This window comes from Podarcis melisellensis, assembly GCF_964234715.1.
Source record: "Podarcis melisellensis genome assembly, chromosome: 11".
Lineage (NCBI taxonomy): Eukaryota > Metazoa > Chordata > Lepidosauria > Squamata > Lacertidae > Podarcis > Podarcis melisellensis.
The window spans coordinates 47,273,820-47,294,164 of NC_138543.1; the positions used below are offsets into that span (position 1 = coordinate 47,273,820).

At 42.2% G+C, this 20,345-nt stretch overlaps 1 protein-coding gene across 2 annotated transcripts in view; it reads right to left on the reverse strand.

Moving 5' to 3' along the window:
* Positions 1-367: 367 nt before the first annotated feature.
* TARS1 (threonyl-tRNA synthetase 1) overlaps positions 368-20,345 on the reverse strand; it is a 196,036-nt gene continuing 176,058 nt past the window's right edge. For both annotated transcript variants that reach the window (XM_081929656.1, XM_081929655.1), the window contains 18 exons: positions 18,829-18,909; positions 17,035-17,225; positions 16,395-16,518; positions 15,175-15,296; positions 14,546-14,663; positions 13,208-13,272; positions 13,043-13,121; positions 12,099-12,245; positions 10,925-11,023; positions 9,542-9,708; positions 7,581-7,743; positions 7,356-7,493; positions 7,027-7,104; positions 6,071-6,171; positions 5,876-5,980; positions 4,293-4,365; positions 2,970-3,084; positions 368-853 (listed from right to left, as the gene is read on the reverse strand). In XM_081929656.1, coding sequence (XP_081785782.1) covers positions 705-853; positions 2,970-3,084; positions 4,293-4,365; positions 5,876-5,980; positions 6,071-6,171; positions 7,027-7,104; positions 7,356-7,493; positions 7,581-7,743; positions 9,542-9,708; positions 10,925-11,023; positions 12,099-12,245; positions 13,043-13,121; positions 13,208-13,272; positions 14,546-14,663; positions 15,175-15,296; positions 16,395-16,518; positions 17,035-17,225; positions 18,829-18,909 — 2,115 coding nt within the window. In that variant the 3' untranslated portion in view covers positions 368-704. The remainder of the gene's footprint in view (positions 854-2,969; positions 3,085-4,292; positions 4,366-5,875; positions 5,981-6,070; positions 6,172-7,026; positions 7,105-7,355; positions 7,494-7,580; positions 7,744-9,541; positions 9,709-10,924; positions 11,024-12,098; positions 12,246-13,042; positions 13,122-13,207; positions 13,273-14,545; positions 14,664-15,174; positions 15,297-16,394; positions 16,519-17,034; positions 17,226-18,828; positions 18,910-20,345) is intronic.

Here is a 20,345-nt window from a genome sequence, read left to right on the forward strand (position 1 = left end):
CTACTTCCTCCTCATTTCTTTCTGCCTTGTGTGTTGTGTTTTGTTAAGCTGCATGTCTGCAAATAGGGCCATGCCTCAATTTTTGTATCGCAAACAATACGATATAGGTGCAGTATAAACAATAAATTACTATAATCACTGCCAAGCAGGAGGAATCAAATATTAATATTTCAATTTTTAGAACTACAGACTGAGCCTCACATTTCAACCTTATTTTAAACCTAGTCATCAGTATGACACAGATTCAAGTAAAAGGAAAAGGAGGGGGGGGAGATTTGGTCACTTTGATTTTTCTGTGATGTCTTAAATGAAACAGAATAATTAACAGGGCTGCAAAGCTTCAAGAAGCACACCATTTTACTCAATCTTGCTGAAATACAAATTTATTTCACGAAGAGGATAAATTATCAGAGGGTTGCTACCAGTGGCGTTTTAATCCCTGATTAATTGTTCCATTTTCCCTTTCAGTTTTAGCTTCTTCAAGCTCCACAGACTTGGAGCTTGCAGATGCTAATCAAGGCAGTTGCCCACATGTATACAAAATGGACATAGAAACTTAATTTCTGAACATACGAAAGCAAGTGGGTGTTTTGGTTCTCTTGACAAAGATCTCTTATCAAATACAGTACAGAGCAAACATTGCTAAATCCAGAAAGGTTAACTGCTATGGGGGAAGGGGAAAAATGTAGAAAACGAGGGCTTGGCTAAAATTCTTCTTCAGCATTTTTGCAGCGCGAGTCCTTCAGCTGCAGCAGCCTCTCCACCGTCTCAGCCACGGTGCGTTCGCCATGCACTTTGTTGTCTCTGGTGCGGATGTTCACTGTCCCACTGGCCTTTTCCTTTTCACCAACAACTAAAAGACAGGAAAGAGACAAGCAGGTTACAAAGGAGATATTGTTACTGTTGACGATGGGTAGGCAAACTAAGGCCCGGGGGCCGGATCCAGCCCAATCGCCTTCTAAATTTGGCCTGCGGATGGTCCAGGAATCAGCGTGTTTTTACATGAGTAGAATGTGTCCTTTTATTTAACATGCATCTCTGGGTTATTTGTGGGCATAGGAATTTGTTCATTTCCCCCCCAAAAATATAATCTGCCCCCCCAAGGTCTGAGGGACAGTGGACCGGCTCCCTGCTGAAAAAGTCTGCTGACCCCAGTTGTTGACCACTGAAAAGGGGAGGGGGGGATAGTCAACCAATTATTCTACTTAATACTCAAGAACCAACATGAATTACAGACTTCTCCCCATTTCTGCACGTCCGTGTATTAATTTAAACTGCAAAAAGGCAGGGAAACAGCTAGCAATCCCAGAAGCCTTTGCAACTGCAATCCTATGAGACTTTGCACTGACCTTTGAGGCCTATGGAGAGTTAAGAGTTTAAGGAAGGAGGTTTGGAGGGAGTAACTGAGGTCACATTTGGTGGGTTTTTCCAGAGGTTTAGAGGGCGTTTACAGGCTTTTTAGATGGTGTTCCCCACTATAAGTAGTTTCATGTATACGCATGGTACCGAGGAACGTTAACCCCTCCATAAGTGGTGAGACGCCTGTATGCTACTCAGTATTAATAACTCAGAACATCTGCAGCATCATTTAGTGCTTTGGGCAACAGAATACAGATAAACTGGGAAGGATTCAGAGAAGAATCAAACAGCAGTGTAACAGGGAAATCCATACAATAAAAGGAACTGGATATGTTTGTATAGCCTGAAAGAATAAAGTTTAAGAAATAAGTACGTTGACAATGGTCACATTTTTTAAAAAAAGATATTAGAAAGCTGCTACTGAATTGATTTTCACTAAACCTCACTAACTACCAACAGAAGTTCTGCAATGGAACAATTTGTCAAGATGACAGAAAACTTTCTTGGGCACTTTCCAAGGACAGCTGGACGAGTGTATAATCAGAGATATTCTGGGATGTTGCATTTTGGAGGCTGCTGAACAAACGCTCCCACTATTTCTGCACTCTTTTGGCTCCTCTGAATTTCTGTCACGATGGCTGCAATGTAGCCCACAGGTGCACTTAAGATGTATTATAATAATAATAATAATAATAATAATAATAATAATAATAATAATAATAATAATAATAGCAGCAGCATACAGAGACACTGCAACTGTAGGGAGGACACAAATTTACATATGCGGGTTACATACGCTTCAGGTTACAGACTCCACTAACCCAGAAATAGTGCTTCAGGTTAAGAACTTTGCTTCAGGGTGAGAACAGAAATCATGCTGCGGCGGCACGGCAGCAACGGGAGGCCCCATTAGCTAAAGTGGTGCTTCAGGTTAAGAACAGTTTCAGCTTAAGTACGAATTAAGTACTTAACCCGAGGTACCACTGTAGTGGGAGAAGAACAAGTGACTTATACCCCAGTTGCATCTGAGGACAAGAATGTACAGTAATGCAAAATATGTGCAGATCATGTCAAGTATGAGTGGCAAGTCCCTTTCTCCTTTGAAATTTAAGCAAGGGGCAACAGGAGGGAAGATGATCAGGCCCCTTTTATTGGGATGTGATAAGTAGTGAATGTTGCATGCATGCACCAAGCATATTTGCTGCATTTCCCCCCCTGCTTTTTACACAGAGAACAAAACGTGCCCTAGAATTCATTTACCTTTTTACAAAGAAGCAGAACAAATTACCAAGTAGTAAGACAGATGTTTCTGAGCCACTCTGCTACAAAAGAAGACTTGGGCCAATTTACTTGATTCTTAACAGGCAAGAGTGCCAAAGATTTCCCCAAGAGGCGGCTATAAATCTGACATAAATCAGAATGGAGGCAGCACTAGCTGTGGCTAACGAGGCAGCTCAGGCAAGCTCCAAAGGGAATACTTCTCTTGGGGTCTACTTGCAAAGGCAGCAAACTTTACAAGCTAACAATTATCTAACTGCCCTGTGCTGGTAACCTCTGAAGCACATTGTCCCAATGGAGTCCTACCACATACAAAAAGGTGGTGTTTTTACCCAAAATGAAGTTGTACTGTGCAAGCTGAGCATTTCTTATCTTCTTGTTCAGGGTGCAACCAGCGTCCACATCAACGTCTGCCATTAAGCCAGCATCATGGAACTGGAGCTTCACCTTGGAGACAACAGCAAGAGAAAAGTATTTAGGTTATGGGTAGGCTAAATTCTCGGGGAAGTAGGTCTAGCCTATGTTTATATAAATCGATAAGGCGCTAAGTACACTGAGGCAGCTTACAACATACAAAATGTTTTTTTTTAAAAAAACAACCACCCCAGTCCAAAAATATAGATAAAACATAACTAAAAACACTGAAAAATTTCAGCAGCAGCAAATATATATATATATATATATATATATATATATATGCCAAGTGTTCTTCCATCAGGAGAAAGCTTAAGAAGCAAGAGAGTTTACAATGGAATGTATACAAGTTAGGCACTATAAATCAGTGCATTTGGGGCACACACGCATGCAGTGGTACCTCAGTTTATGAACAGTTCTGTTTATGAATGATTCGGTTTATGAACTCTGCAAAACCGGAAGTAGTGTCCCAGTTTGAGAACTTTACCTCAGTCTAAGAACGGAATCCAAACGGTGGAAGGGCACCGGCAGCGGGAGGCCTCATTAGGGAAAGCACACCTCGGTTTAAGAACAGTTTCAGTTTAAGAACAGACTTCCGGAACGGATTAAGTTCTTAAACCGAGGTACCACTGTATCTTAAAGATGGTGACAAATTTATAACAAGTGTAGAAATATTTTTAGGAACATGCAAGTAGGCTTTGCTTAGTGGTCAGGCACATTTACACACAGTCACAAACACAGGAATCCCACACCTGCACAGTGCTTCCCACAATATATACATTACATGTATATATGACAAAAGATAGGCAAGGGAATGGCATTCTTGCATGCTGTAATCGTGATATTTATTTTTTAGTTGCTGGGTCGTTAATAGCATTTCATAAAACACAATTGTTTTACTGGTGATTTGTTAATTATATTATGTGATTTATGCTGTACTCGATGCTCTATTAAGCCACTGTTGTTTATTGTTTGTAAGTCATTTGGGAATTCATCTGAATGGAAAGCAGCATAGAAATACAACAAACCAAGCTGATCAATACCTATCATCTGCACAAAAATGCTTCCATCAGAAGAAAAAGAGTTAAGACTCCAACTGCACATGCGCAAACCATGCTTCTTTGCCAAAATGTGTAGAATTGCCTTAAAAATAGCCCAGTGTGAAAACATCAAGCAATGGCAGGTGCTTTAGCTCATAGGACTTGACTGGAAATTTGGGACTAGAAAAATTAAGCCCCTACCTTTTGGGCATATTCATCGAGTGTTGGGCCTACTGGCACCACCATCACCTGCTGAGGAGATAACCAGAGCGGCCTTGTGCAAGGAGGAATCAAAAGTAAGGGGATTAACAGAAGACATCATTATATCACTTGGAAGACAACACTGCACTCAGAACAGCAAACAATGTTATGCTTAAAGGGCTGACGGTACCAGCTAACTTGCTTTTGCAATCCTGTCGCTTAACGAGAGTTCATTGGAAAATGACTATGAAGTACCTAAATTACACCGTTACAGGAAATGTCCTAATTCAGACCAGACCAGACCCTTGTTTCATACCCTAGTAAGCCTAAATTGAAATGGGATTCCTAGTTTTGACATGACAAGAAATCGTGATTTCAAAAATCATGAAAAAAGTGCCAAAAACTATGCAGAGGAAGTCTGTGGGCCAAGTACTCATTCTTGGCTTAATGAATTTAATTGTTATACTTGAATCAAGCCTTTGAGTGCAGTAAACCCGCAACGTATGAAGGAGTTACATTCTTGAGATTGCGGTTAAGCAAAAACTGTTTGTAGTCAAAACCCATTGGGTTCCATGATGTGTGCTACTGCCAAAGTCCTTTTTCCTGGAACATCAGTCTTTTTTTTTTAATTAAAAAAGTTAAACGCGCATAAGTTACAGGCTTACTGTCAAAACAAAAAAAATTCATTCCAGTAGCACCTTAAAGACCAACTAAGTCAGGTCTTGGTATGAGCTTTCGTGTGCATGCACACTTCTTCAGATACACGAAGAAGTGTATCTGAAGAAGTGTGCATGCACACAAAAGCTCATACCAAGATCTGACTTAGTTGGTCTTTAAGGTGCTACTGGAAGGAATTTTTTTTGTTTTGACTATGGCAGACCAACACGGCTATCTGTAACTGGAACTATGGAAGGCTTACTGTATTTCTCACAGAAGTTACTTTAACAATTTTAATAACCTTTCCTAAGCTCTTTGGGGTGACAAACTCAGCAATTCTTCTGTCGTGCCTTTTCGTTGAGACAAACTTCTTTCTTTACAGAACGCATATCCACAGACACTTTTCTCAATCCATTTCCCCAAGGACTTGCTTATTTTTCCTTTACTCTCTCTCCCACTCTTCCCATGATGCCCACACCTAGCAGAAGCACTTGTGAGAGATATAAGCAAGGGAATATGCAATGTGGGGGCAGGGGTGCACATGCAAGCAAACATCCTTGCGCATGCTTCCCTTCCCAAAGTTTCTGGCTTTCAGAGAGTTCCTCACACATTCACTTGAACATGACTAGTATCCTCCACACCATCAGGAAACCAAGGAAGGTTGGAAACCAGGTCTTCAGCGGTAGTGGGCTTGTATGTAAACCCCTGGTCTCCTGTTCACATGCTCAGGCAAAATATTGAAAACTCTTATAGGATTTCACAGAGCTGGCCAAATGCACTATCCAATGAAGATTTTAAAAAATACGACGACCAGGCAGAACAGAGCCTGGAACAAGCAGAGTTGGTTTGAACTGTGCCTGCTTCACTGGATGTGCTAGAATTGGACAAACTGGGCAAAACCAGAGAGAGAAAGATATATTCAGTACCATTTGCCTCCATAGTTTTCTGTCAGGATAGCAATCATCCTCTCCACAGATCCCAAGATAGCACGGTGGATAATCACTGGCCGTTTCTTGTCAGTGCCATCATGACTAGAAGATAAAAATTGGCTTCCGTCAAGACACAAGCCCTCACAAAACAAGAAATGCTTTGTAGCCAAAGGAAGTACACGGCACACTCACCTCACATAGGTGAGATTGAATCTTATTGGCAGCTGGAAATCCAATTGGATTGTAGCACACTGATGGTACCGGCCAATGGCGTCTTTAATCTGAATGTCAATCTTTTGTGTTATGGGAGGAGTGTGAGGAAATGAGGCAAATGTTAATTGAGTCTTTAGGTTCAGCAACACTTTAAAGCAAATCCCATTTTCTCATCCCACCTTCTTTTAACCATGGACCACTTGGAGGAAGGACCCATGGGCTCACTTTCTCCTAGTCTTTCATGAGCTCCACAGGTTTGTGCCAGGAAGAGCAGAGCGATGTTCAGGTGACCTTGCATCTGCTCTCACCCTCAGCCCCTACCCCTACCCAGTTGGCATGGTTGCCAACTGGGGGAACAGTGAAGCATCCTAGTGGCCAAATGGGCCATCGGATCGGCTGGCAACTAATGTGAGGTTAGCTTGCAAGGCCACTTTCTGTCCCCCATCACATCTTGATTCTCAACTTCGTTGATCATTTTTCTAAGTGAACACCTGGCCAATTACAAACGCTTTTTTGCTAAATAAACATAATTAGGCTGGGATGGCTCCCCCTGCCCCAAAGGAAAAATGTATCTGGGCCTAGCCTTATCTCACAGCCTAGTTCACACACTGTAAAGGCTGCCTTCTGTATGGTGAAGTGGATGTGTACTCTCTACCCTGCAAGGAAGTTCACCAGAGTAGGAATGAAGCAGGTCCATTATATCCCAAGTAGCCTGAAAAATAATTTTGTATCATTCTGCTTATACAGTGCAGAGAGAACTGACCCATCCTTAAGCAGCATTTAACTTGCCTGCCTCCCATAAGTATGTACAGACATGTGGGAATTAAGAACTAAATAAACTCTGGTGGACAATTTATCCACCACTGGTGCTTGTGGAATAAGTATCAAAAGTGACCAGATGCTGGGAAGTGAGGCAAGTTTTCAAATTTACTAACCTTTGGCCCATAGAAAGCTCCGTCTCCAGGGTTCAGTTCCCACTTCTCACCAAATTCATTCAGGCTATTTTCAAGTTGCTAACGGAAGAGGATATACAGGTTAGTGGCTTTGCACTGCATAATTCATTTGCTGTTCTCTCTTCCTCACAGCAGTTTGAACATAAATAGGCATGGAGCATTTGCTACCTTAGTCCCCCCTGACCAGGAAATTAAAACATAAATTCCATTAACACCTGAAGCCTATTGAGTTATCTAGAATACCTCTTAGTTCTTGCAGTCACTTAAATAGGCTTAAAAAAACAGCTCCTGGTTAAGGAGGTATCGGCTACCTTTTCAGCTTGATTCCACACTTCAACGTCTCCAAGGTATTTGTCAGGGCGGGTGGAGAGATTGAGTTTGAAGGAGAAGCCGAACACGTCATATACGGCACGCAAGAACTCCAGACAGCTCTTTATCTCCCCTTCAATCTGCACACGGAACAAAAAGAGATGCAGTCAAAGCCCCTGCGTTTTCATGAGGCCATTTCCCGCCCACAACTGCGTGTCATATTGTACCTGCTCCATGGCACAGAAGATGTGAGCGTCGTCCTGCTGGAAGCGCCTCACTCTGGTCAGGCCTGTCAGCGTCCCTGACAGCTCGTTGCGGTGGAGAACGCCAAAGTCAGCCAGTCGAAGTGGCAGCTCCCTCCAGGATCTGGGCCGGTGATCAAACATGAGGCTGGAGGAAACAGAGCACGTGTTGGAAATCAGCTATGATAAGAGAATGCTTTTCAAAAGCTGCCTTGAACAACAGAGGCCGACAACCTCAGATGCTGCAGATTTAGTTTACATTGTATATTACTCTTGCTTCAAAATATACTCTCCCAAAATATTCTAATGACTCTGCTGACTGCAAAAGGAATCCCAAATGATTGATTGGCACAGCGCACTGACCGGATAAAAAGGTAAAGGGACCCCTGACCATTAGGTCCAGTCGTGGCCGACTCTGGGGTTGCGGCGCTCATCTCGCTTTATTGGCCGAGGGAGCCGGCGTACAGCTTCCGGGTCATGTGGCCAGCAGGACTAAGCCGCTTCTGGCGAACCGGAGCAGCGCACGGAAATGCCGTTTACCTTCCCGCCGGAGCAGTACCTATTTATCTACTTGCACTTTGGCGTGCTTTCAAACTGCTAGGTTGGCAGGAGCAGGGACCGAACAAAAGCTCACCCTGTTGTGGGGATTCGAACCGCCGACCTTCTGGTTTAACCCACAGCGCCACCCGCATCCCTAACTGACCGGATAGATAAAGGCAAAATAGAATCACCAATTGATTACTCTGAAATGTTTTGAAACACAAGTCACAATTGGTCCTTTTTAGCTCAAGGGGGTTCAAATGGAAAAGAGGTAGAATGCAAAGGAACAGGGCAAAGGAGCTTACGAGAGGGAAAGCAGGAGTCAGAGCCATTGTCTCTGGCATAGGCCTGAGGCACAGAGATTATTATGGAGAAGAAACAGCACTTCCAAGGAAGGTTCAGGTAGGAATCTAGGTAAGTGAAGCTGAAGGAGCAAAATGGTGGTAACAGTTCTTTTTTTGGCTCTTTGCCATATGAAGACACAGAATCTTTTTCTCTACAGCCCAAGGTCACATAGCATAAATAGCACATTTAACTGTGAAAGGATCAGGGTGGATTTGATTTAAATCAAATCAATTTAAATCATGATTTAAATCACTAGTCAGTAAGACTTGATTTTAAATCATTTTCTACAGAAAGACTCGATCTTGCTGGTATCATCTTAATACTTACAACCAGAGGAAGGTTTCATTTTTGGAATTATAATTTTTCACAGTAGTTTTTAAGAGTTTTTTAATTATTGTGAGGTTTGATAAGTTAACTGTTTATATTTGGACAACTTTTCTGCTGTACTTTATTGGAAGGAGAAAAATAATCATTTCCTTAATAACAATTTATTTAACTAAAACAATAACATTATAGCATATGTATCCATGTCTGTTAAATGATGTGGTTAAACAATTATTTTTTTAAAAAACAAACAAACCTTAGACTAAGTTTTAGCAAACATGAAAAACTTAAAACAAATCCTTATTTCCTGATGAATAGCCTTTGGACTATACAGTGGTACCTCAGGTTACATCCGCTTCAGGTTACATCCGCTTCAGGTTACAGACTCTGCTAACCCAGAAATAGTGCTTCAGGTTAAGAACAGTTTCAGGTTAAGTATGGACCTCCGGAACGAATTAAGTACTTAACCTGAGGTACCACTGTAATGTAACTTTAACAGAAAACTATCTTTAGAAAGATTTTTTTCCTTCAAAGGCATTTTATTTTAAAAATCCAATATAAATTTTTAAAAATCCGATTTAGATTTTTTTAAAATCTGATTTTAAAAAATAATAATTGTTGATTTTTATCCACCCTTGCAAGGGTGTTTCGACGGTGGCCAAGCACCACACAAGAGTTTATTAGGATGGGGAAAGAAAGTGAAGTAATCTCAAAGCAGTCCCTGACTAAGCCAGTACCAATGTCCAGGGCAGTTCATCGGCTTCAGAGCAAAGATCTCTTTTTCCACCTCAAAGGAAAACATGTTGTCACTGTAATGCTGCCAGTGCCCTGAAGTCACCCAGAGCTTGCTGTTGTAGACGTTTGGTGTCACAACTTCCTGGAATCCTCGCTTTCGGTATTCGCTCTAGAAAAAAGAAAAAGAGTTAAACATCAGAAACCACTAAGAGGAGGCAGACTGAGAAAGTCCGGTTGGTGATTCAAATGCCTACAGAGATGTCAAATCTGTGTCAAAATTGAGCAAAGCACTCTTCATGGCTGATCAACAAACTAGGCCTATTAGCCTGCTCCCCCCACAACAACAACAACACTAATAATAATGCGGTATAGGGGCTAGAGAAAAAGTGTGTTCCACAAAGAAAGAGAACACCACAGTTGCAATGTGCCTTTTGATACCAGAGGGTCAGCACAACACACATCTATGACTAAAAGGGTAAAGGGACCCCCGACTGTTAAGCCCAGTCGCGAACGACTCTGGGGTTGCGGCGCTCATCTTGCTTTACTGGCCGAGGGAGACAGAGTACAGCTTCCAGGTCATGTGGCCAGCATGACTAAGCTGCTTCTAGCGAAACCAGAGGATTGCACGGAAACACCGTTTACCTTTCCACCGGAGTGGTACCTATTTATCTACTTGCACTGGTGTGCTTTCGAACTGCTAGGCTGGCAGGAGCTGGGAGTAAGAAACTGGAGCTCACCCCGTCGCAGGGATTCAAACCACCAACCTTCTGATCAACAAGCCAAGAGGCTCAGTGTTTAGACCACAGCGCCACCTGCGTCCCTACATCTATGACTACGTAACACCAAATCTGAAACAAACATTATAGACCTTGCCAAGGACTGTAACTCATAGCCACCCACTTCTTTTAATGATCAGATCAATGAAATCATGAACTGATAGTCTAGCTGTCAGACGGGCCCCAAAATCAATAGAAATCCATTAAAGCTATGAGTGACTTGTACAGTTAATAATTTGTGAGTAATTCAAGAGGCTGATACTTGGCTTTAATACAGGCTTTCACAACTTGTGACCACAAAGCCAAATGCTGCTGCCAGCTACAAAGTGACCCTGCTAAAGTGTGATAAACCTAGGTTGTTATTGGTTTTTTGTGAAGGCAGCACAAGGGTTAACTTACCGAGCTAGTGCCATGTGACTGTACATGTCTAGCAGAAACATGTCTTATATGCACATGCCTTATATGAAACAGACTGCACATAGAAGATTTGAGAAAGCAGTCAATGCAATCTTCTCCTTTGCGTTGCCTCTGTGCAAACGCAAGTCACTGTTCCAAGAGATCACATGCGGCTGCTGGCAAAGATGAACTGGACATGTGTCTTAAACTTACCCTAATAAATGCTATCAGCATATTATAGATGTATGCTCCTTTTGGTAAGAAAAAACAGCTCCCAGGACTGAGTTCATGGAAGAAAAAGAGTTCTTGATCCTGGGGAGAGAAACCAAAAAGCAGTTTGCACCCTGTGCTAAAGTTGTGACGGAGGTCTTTAGGCAACATCGAAATGAACCATCACTTTATAACATCACACAAAAGGAGCCAGGCCTTCAAAACATACATAGCTTCTCTAAGAAAACGTGAGCATTCTCCAGAAGAGGTGGAAAATAAGTAGGAAGACTCCACCACAGCGTGAAGAAAAAGAAAAGGAACATTCAGAGAAACTTTGACGAATGAAAAAAAAGTTTAACGGTTTGGTAGCATTTGCTATTGGATACTTAATTTTTCACACCATGTTCCATTTGCCTCCACCAGGTTTTAGAGATGAGTCTTTCACGAGGGAAGGCAGTAAGCTGGCCTTAGTGGAAGGCAGGCAGCTCTCTGTGTGCTAAGAAGGGGGCTCCCCTTTCACAAGGCACAGCAAGGCAGCCAAGCTCAGAAAAGTGAAATGCAGGAAGAGAATGGGCTGTCAAAGCAGGGATAGTGGACTCTGCTTCATCAGAGTAGCTGGCCAAGAATGAAACCCTTCTGTTTCTCCATGGTCACTTTACTGCATTCATGGAGGGAGCAGAACAAAGCGGGGAAGTGAAGTGAGTTGATGCAGGACTGTGGCATAGCGAGAGTGCCCTGGGCCCAATTCAAAGGCTTGGGAAGCCACAGCCCAGAGGTCCCCCATCCCTGCAATACAGGCAGCAACCATTTCACATGGGCATTTTTTCACATAGGGGTTCCATGTGCAGCCCCTCTGCACATCGCACCGTGCGCATAAGCGTGTTCTGTCTCTTTCCATCTCCTGTTCTGCCTCTTCGGGGTCCAAAAGGGCCCACACGTCAATTGGACGTGCCTAAAATGGTTGCTGTCTGTACAGCAAACAAATGCTAAAAGTTAATGCATGCCTACATCTAAACTTTCAGCACCTTAAGTAATAAATGCATACTTTAAAAATATTTTGAAACAATGCCTACAAAATTAAATAGACCATTTATTTTATTACATCGAAAACATTAAGGAGCAATTTCACTCTCCTCATATGACCAGCTCAAATCGATGCTACTGATGTTAATCTTACCCGCCCAATTTTTCTGTGGTCTCTGTTTTTCGCCTCCTCTTGGAACTTCTCCCATTCTTTCAGCATTTTTGGATCTGGGAATGAAATTCCATAAATTCTCTGCAGGCTTTCCATATCAGACTTCCCTTCCCAATATGTAGAGGAATTCTGGAATCACAGAAACAGTTTAATACCACAAAGCGATGTTACAGAGCTTATTAACAGCAACTCTAAACTTTACTCAGAAAGGCTTCACTATGTGTAAGATCTGTGTTTTGAAGCTGCATACTTCTTACATTCTCAGATACTTTAAAGTTTCTTGTACTTGAGAAACCCAGTCGGAGGGGAAGATGAGGATATTAAAAAGTAATGGAAAGAAATAGTTGCACATTCTAAAGCTGCATCCCAAAAAAAGCAGCCCCATCATTTGACAACTATGGCCACAATACACAAAGACAAGAGAATGGACAAAACCCAAAGCAGCAGAAGGGCTTAGAAATCTCACTGAAGTCAGTGGTACTTACAAAGCCTTTACTGCCACATGAAATATATGCTAACTTAAATTGGGCCAAAGTATTTTCTTTCAGTCCATTGATTTCAATAACTAGCATGAGAATATGGTACCTTAAAAAAAACTCTTTAACTTAATAGTATCTAATTTATTTACTTCATAGAATTTATACACTGCTTGAAAAAACCTCAATTTACAAAAACAATTCAGGTAAGTTAAACTGGTATATAGGTTTCTTGTCTTCCTATCTGCAGTGCAGTATAGAAGAATGGGCATGAATTGTAGAGATCTACATTGGCTAAGAGCCACTCTAATGAATTAATTCTTCATTAATGAAACTGATTTTTGATCTGATTTTAAAACCTCACCACACTCCCAGAAAATCCTACCACTGAGGATTAGCCCTGAGATGTCTACACTCTTACTTTAACAGCACTATAGTTTAATTTCTTACCTTATGTATTTTTAATGCCTTTATTTTACCAGTATGCCTGACATGAGGTCCTCTGCAGAGATCGATCAAAGGGCCACACCTAAAACCACACAAGGATAACAATCAGATTCCCAAATAGTTACACTATAGGAGCTCTGGGTTTGGCTGATTTTTGTACTCGTTTACCTGTATACAGTAGTAGTTGGAGTGTTGACTTTTTCATTCAAGATCCGACACTTGAACTTATTGTACTTTGAGAAAAACAGAAGAGTGGGAGTTAATTCTATGCCACTGTTAAGATCCAAATTGCATCTCCATATATGCCTATAATATATTGCCAAATCATACAAAAGGGAACCATAAAAACAAAAAGTCATTCTACGGACATCTAAGAATTTTATTTCTCCGCCTCATGAAGTCAAACCATCTTAAAAGATGTCTCAATGAAAATATGGGTTGCTCTACAACTGCATGATCCAATATTCAGCAAATTGTCAGCCTTAGTTGAAATCTCCAATCTGTCTGACCTTAACAGAAATGGAAGCCAGGACTCTGCAGAACCTCACAAGCTAATAGTTGCACATAATTCCCAGCCTAGTGATTGCAAGATTCAGAATACAATGAGCCAAAAAACTGTTCTTTGAAGTTACCTATATGTTCATACCATAGGACTTACACAAACCAATACTGGATTGTGAGATTAGTAAACTAGTGAGAAGCAGAGAAGTTCAAGGGAGAATGATTAGGATTCTGAGATTTCTGTAGCATATTTCCATCTTAAATCTTTGTAATAATCTAGTAAAAACAATATATGTTTCAAAGCATTATCCCAACTGAACCATTCAATACTGCAATAAGCAGTTGATTTGAAAAGAGTACTGTAATGGGAAAGGGGGGCTGCTTGTGCGTAAGCGTTTAAAGCCTTCAAGCTTTACCATCAGTTCCTAAACTTTCCCAGTCTGAGGAGCCATGGACGCGTGGCTGCCTCAATCGCTGGCAGAATCCGTCAGTGGGCGTTTCCGGAATCTACTCCAACATAAGTGTTCTTTGACAGAGACTCTTCTTCTAGATTCTCTCCGTGACAGCTTCCTCCGCGGAGTGGGCGTCCCCAGCGGAGGTCCTGAGCCCTCCCCGCTATTCTCACTGGAAACGTCTTGGAGCCCTTCCTTCGATAGTGTTTCTGCAGGAACTCTCCCTCTCCCCCTACTGGTTCATTCCTCCGCATCCGAGGCTCTCCTAGCCTCCTTGAGTCCTTCCACCACCTGACTCTCCGATGGCAGTTCCCTGACAAGTACCCACAGCACAATGGAAGGGGGTGTATTTGGCAATAGCTTAGTGAAAAAAAGAATCTTCTACCTAAGATTGCTGAAATGGAATCTGCCATCCATCAAGACCATAAGACGTGGGTAAACTAATAATCTGCATTCAAATAACCAGATAAAAAATTTCAAAAGAACACACAGCTAACGCTGTTGTAGACGTGATAGTTACAGACGGCATGAACCATATGCTCTGAAATCTTACCTTAAACATTTCAAGCAAGGTTTCCTTCTTAATTTCCAGTCGCTCAAAGGGTTGCTTCTCTTTCATAATTTTCTTGCATAATGCCTCTAGACCAGGAAAGTCATTGCTAGAGACACCCCTAGAGTGGACAATTAATTTTTTAAAAATAAAGATGTGCAGGTTGTTTTCTTGAGCTCTATCCCTTTCTTACATTCCAACGTGTTACATCACAAAAACACAATTTGCCATACCAAGAAGGCTAATCTCTGTTTGAGTTTGTAATCTCTATTTGAGTTTGTAATCCTTGTCAGAATACATACTTTTTAATGGATCAGTTTTTGTTACAATTGACTATTGATTTGCGAGTAGGGACCACTCCCACTACTGAAACTTATATTGGCCTGAGTTCTTGGTGTGCTTTTTTCTTGATATACCAAGAAGGCTGGCCTCTAGGCAAACAGGAACCAGAGAGTTAGAGAATGTACACTACCAGTCATTCCAACATCATCATGAAGGAAAACAGAAAACGATTTAAATTCACAGACTTATTCAATCCATGTTCCAGGGGGATTTGTGTTTTCTTTCATCTAGTCTAGGCTACAATATAGAACAATCCAGACACTTTCACTTTAACAAGAGCAAAAACTTACCCATCTTCAAGGAACATGTCATAATAAAACCCATTCTCTATCGGCGGGCCATAACACAAGCAGCCACCATATACTTTTTCCATGGCTTCACCCATTATATGGGCACTTGAGTGCCAATACACCTAGCAAGAGGGGAAGAAAGAGAGGGAGCTCAGACTCCTGGGCTGCCATCATCGAACATCTTCCTTTTCCACAGTAGTCCAAGAGTTACAACGTGTAAACATTTAAATCTTCGGCTCCCCTTTTTGTAGTAAAGGGACCCCTGACCATTAGGTCCAGTCGTGACAGACTCTGGGGTTGTGGCGCTCATCTCGCTTTATTGGCTGAGGGAGCCGGTGTACAGCTTCCGAGTCATGTGACCAGCATGACTAAGCCGCTTCTGGAGAACCAGAGCAGCGCACGGAAACGCCGTTTATCTTCCTGTCGGAGCGGTACCTATTTAGCTACTTGCACTTTGATGTGCTTTCAAACTGCAGGGACCGAGCAACGGGAGCTCACCCTGTTGCGGGGATTCGAACTGCCGACCTTCTGATCGGCTAGTCCTAGGCTCTGTTGTTTAACCCACAGCGCCACCCGCATCCCTCCCTTTTTGTATTATTTGGCATAATTAATTCTTCCAAAAACACTAAACTCTGTGCTAATCTCTATCTTAATAAAGAGTGATTTCCCAATTTTAAAAATGTTTGAAGATTATTGAAAGAAAAATCCAACGCTAGTCATACTGAATAGACTCATTAAACTCAAGTGATGTAAATTTTAGTCCATTGATTTCAATACATCTGCTCTGAGCTATCACCTCAGTATCATTCATTTTATATCCCATCTTTTCTCCAAAGAGCTCAAGACGGAACTCTTTGTTCTCCACTTCCTCATTTAATCACTACAACAACCTTGTAAGGTAGGTTAGGTTGAGAGTCAGTGAGTGGCCCAAAGTCACCCAGCAGGCTTCATGGCTGAGTGGGGACTGGTCTCCTCGGTCAAAGTCCAACACTAACCACAAGAACATAAGTTTCAATATAGTTTGGACAATTGTCCCACTCTGGAGAGTCCTTTTACACATGCCTTCTAAACTATTTTGCAAACAAAACCTACTTCTCAGAACAATGAAAATGGTATTAAAGCTCAGGGGAACTGAACAGCAGGTGATGGCAGGGCGCCAGACATTGCTGCTCAGTGAAAGATTTAGAAAATGGGCAGTTCATAAATAGTAGATAACCTACTGCTTTTGCTTCATCATCATCAAACTTTAGCAGTTCCAAGGAGCAGTCTGCCTCCAAAGGACGATCTAGATCCCAAACCATTTTGTTCACTCGAGCAATAACCGTGTTGTCGGCCAAACCTTGACTAAAAAGGCAAAATATTATAATAAGCTGTTTGTATACAGCAAGAAACAACAGATACGCTTCAATAGCACATGAGTTACAACTGATCACTTCTCCAAATGTGCACTCCCATAAGCAATGAACCAATTTCCTAATCCTACCAGGGCTATTCAAAGATTATTTTTCAAGATATAAAAACCTGCTATCAGAGTCTGTGTGTTTAGTGGATCAAGCTCTTTTGCTCAAGAGAAGATTTTTGTAAGGTATAGAATTTCCTGAGTTTAATTCAAAATTATTATCCAGCGACTAACAGTTAGCTACATGAAGTAGCATAGAACTAGTGTGTAATCACTTTCATATACCTCATTGAAGCAAGCATCTTCACAATAAGCTTATTCCTATAATAAATCACTTTTGAAAATATTGAATACATTTTGAGAGAAAGAAAGAAGAATAAAAGCAGAGGAGAGGGTGGTTAGCACACTATTAGGGATTAAATACCCAAATAAGAAATGCTGCACTCCAAGAGGAAGCTCACCTGATTCCACAGGCAATTTGGTATGGCGTTGTCTTCCAGGATTCAGCATCAACTTGCTTGCCGTCAGGTAAGGTAACTTTAATAGGTCGGCTTTCTTTAGCAGCTCGTTCTGCCATAAGCGCGTCATGTTCTGCTTTCAGCTTATGATACATTTCTAGTCGCGGGTTGATGTAGTCAGGCAACTGACTCAGCTGCATGCAAAAAGGTGGAGAAAAAGGAATTTTGTAGAAACTAGTCTTATTAACTACAGTGGACCCTTGGGTTACATGACCTCCAGGTAACGTAATCTTCGGGTTGCGAACGCAGCAAAACCAGAAGTGGGTTTCAGAAGCTCAGAAGCGGTCCTCCGGTTACGAAATCTTCGGGATACGGCTGGGCATCCAGAACGATCCCACTCGTAGCCGGAGGTACCACTGTACTTCAAAGTTCATCTAAAATACCATATTTTTCGTCCCATAGGACGCACCGGCCCATAGGACACACCTAGTTTTTTTGGGGGGAAATAAAGGAGAACAAATTTTCCTTTATTTCCCCCCCAAAACCAAGTCGGGGAATCCAAACCAGGTCAGGGAACAGCGGGATGGCAGCGCTGCGCCTCCCTGCTGTCCCCCGAGCTTGTGGGGCTGCGGATGTCTTCCCGAAGCGCCGGGCGCTCTGCTTTCAGCGCGCCCCGCACTCCGGGAAGCAGGCTGCGGGTGTATTCCTGAAGCGCCGGGCGCTCTGCTTTCAGCACGCCCCGCGCTCTGGGAAGCAGGCTGCTATCTGCAGCCTAGGGAGCCCTGTAGGAACTCCTGCGGGCTCCCCAGGCTTGCTGATAGCTTCCTGAAGCCTGCATTCGCCCCATAGGACGCACACAGATTTCCCCTTCATTTTTGGAGGGGAAAAAGTGCGTCCTATAGGGTGAAAAATACGGTATTTAATGGACTTCAAAAGTAACCATGCCATTAATAAAGCAGTTGAACAAAACCTTAGTAAGCATACTTTTATTCAGAGTCTCAGAAACCATCCAGAATAGCTCTAAGTCAACATATTATTTTACTATAGCTTGTTATAACAAAATAGAATCTGCATATTGAATAGCAGCATACACCTGAATACCAAATATTTGGCGGAGGGGGTTAAAAAGCAAAAACTATTGCCTCCATGCTCTGCCTGAATGCATCCCAGAGTCCAGCCACTGTTGCAAAGTTATGGACTAGGAAGAAATTTGGGTCTGATTGACCCAAGCTGTTTTGATGTTCCTCAAATATACCATCTCAAATATAACCATAGCTGGCCAGATCACACATCCCTTCAGGCCTCTGAGCAACCTCCAGCACATCTCAACTAAGCCCCATAATACTTCTATGTTACAGGGAGATGTTTGTATGTATACCTGGATTCACATGTAGATACACTTTTAGAGGTTGAGCCATAAAGACCAAATTATCTATAGGTGCCTTCTGGGAGCACCCTGCCTATGGTACAGAGAGAGGTCTGTTATCAGAAAAGGTTGGTTGACCTTGCTTTTGCGTCCCTCTGAACTCAACAAAACCCTGACAAAACCCTGGGGGGGGGGGGAGTTTTAAGGGCACACCCATTCAGAAATAAATTGTATGAAAAAATCAGGGCAACTTACTTCCTAAGAAAATATGCTCCAGGTCAGGGCGTAAACAGTTTAAGCACGGAGGTGGGATGTTGCTGGGCTCTCATCAGCCCCAGGAACCACAATCAGGAATAATGGGAGCTGTAGTCAAACAACATCTAGAGGACCACCAGTTGCCCACCATTGTGAAACATGAAGTAGAAGCTTACCTCCAAGCACCCACCATCAGCAGTTCCCTCCTTCTTGTTCTTCTTTCCTGGTTCTTTCTTCTTCTCTCCCCCAGCAATGATCTAGAAGAATAAAAGAAAACCACCAAGGCACTTGTTTCAAAAAGTGTCATCATTAATCCTGCTAGAAAAATTGTTATTCTGTTTAGAAATGGTAAGAACAGCAGAGGAATTTCTGTAACTTTAGTGTGAATACACTCAGGATAATTAAACATTTTAGCTGCACCGGAATCTCAAATCCATTTCTGTTAGTAACAACCCTCTTATTAAGCTAAAAGAAAGTAAGATCAATAATAATAATAATAATAATAATAATAATAATAATAATAATAATAATAAACAACCAACTCCTACTTTGGGGGAGTTAAAATGCTTAGCTACGCAGCTGTCAAGATGTGAGGCTCCCTTGGGCATTGCATTCCTTGGCCTGCAAGCTTCTCTTTGAAGAAAAGGGCAGAAACACAGCCGTTCTTTCCTCAGAAAGCACAGGTGATGCCAGTGCACAAACTGTTACCCAGGACCCTGCATTGCCAAACCTGAAAGTGTTGAGGATTACTCACTTGGTGATCCAATTCGGCCAAGTTACAAGCAGGAATCCCAAAACAATTTGTGCCTATAGCCCATTGGCACTCCTGGCTGGTGCACAAACAGGGCATGAGCCCTTCCTTGTCTCTAAAAGTTGACAACCACTGTCAGTGAATGAATGTACTGAGGGGGCTTTCAACATAGGCCTGTTGTACTTCAATCCATTTTTATTTCTCTTTCATACTCACAATTTGGAGTTGCAGATGGATTAATCAAAAGCTGCCACCATGGTGAAGTGTTCTGTATTCACACTTCCTAATAAACTTGGGCAGGAGGAGATCATCTAGGCTGGCATTCTATGCCCAGGAGCAGCCAAGCAACCCACAAACATCAAGATGGAGGCAGACTTATCCTCAAGAATCTGGTGATCAGATGAGCATATTGCCTTTGTACATCAAGATGCAGCCTGTGGCTGTTTTTGACTGATTTATCAGATCCCCAGATTGCTCTGTAGGAGAGATCTCAGGACAGTTCACAAAACTAAAGTAAAACAAGAAAACTGGACGCCACAAAAATCAGGACAGTGGCAAGGATTTTAAAAAGAAACAGTCCAGTTTGTTTGAAATTAATGAAAAGCACTTCCTCTCTTTTTTCTTATTTTAAAAATAGGTATTTAAAGGTCCATAGCAGAGGAAGGGCACCTGCTGTGCCTGAACAATGTCCCTGGTTCAATTCCCAGAATTTCCAAGCGGAGCTAGGAATTCCCCTCATTTCAAACTCAGAATTGCTGCCAGCCTGTGTCAACAGTACTAAGCTAGATGAACCAATGGCCTGACTCTGTATGAGGCAACCTTTTTTGTTCCTAGATCCCACTTGCTTTACGGGAAGGGCTGCCCTACCTTGGAGAGGAAGCGAAACAGCAACTACCATTCTTTATCGAATGACCCCCATCTATACACAACACTCCCGAGTTC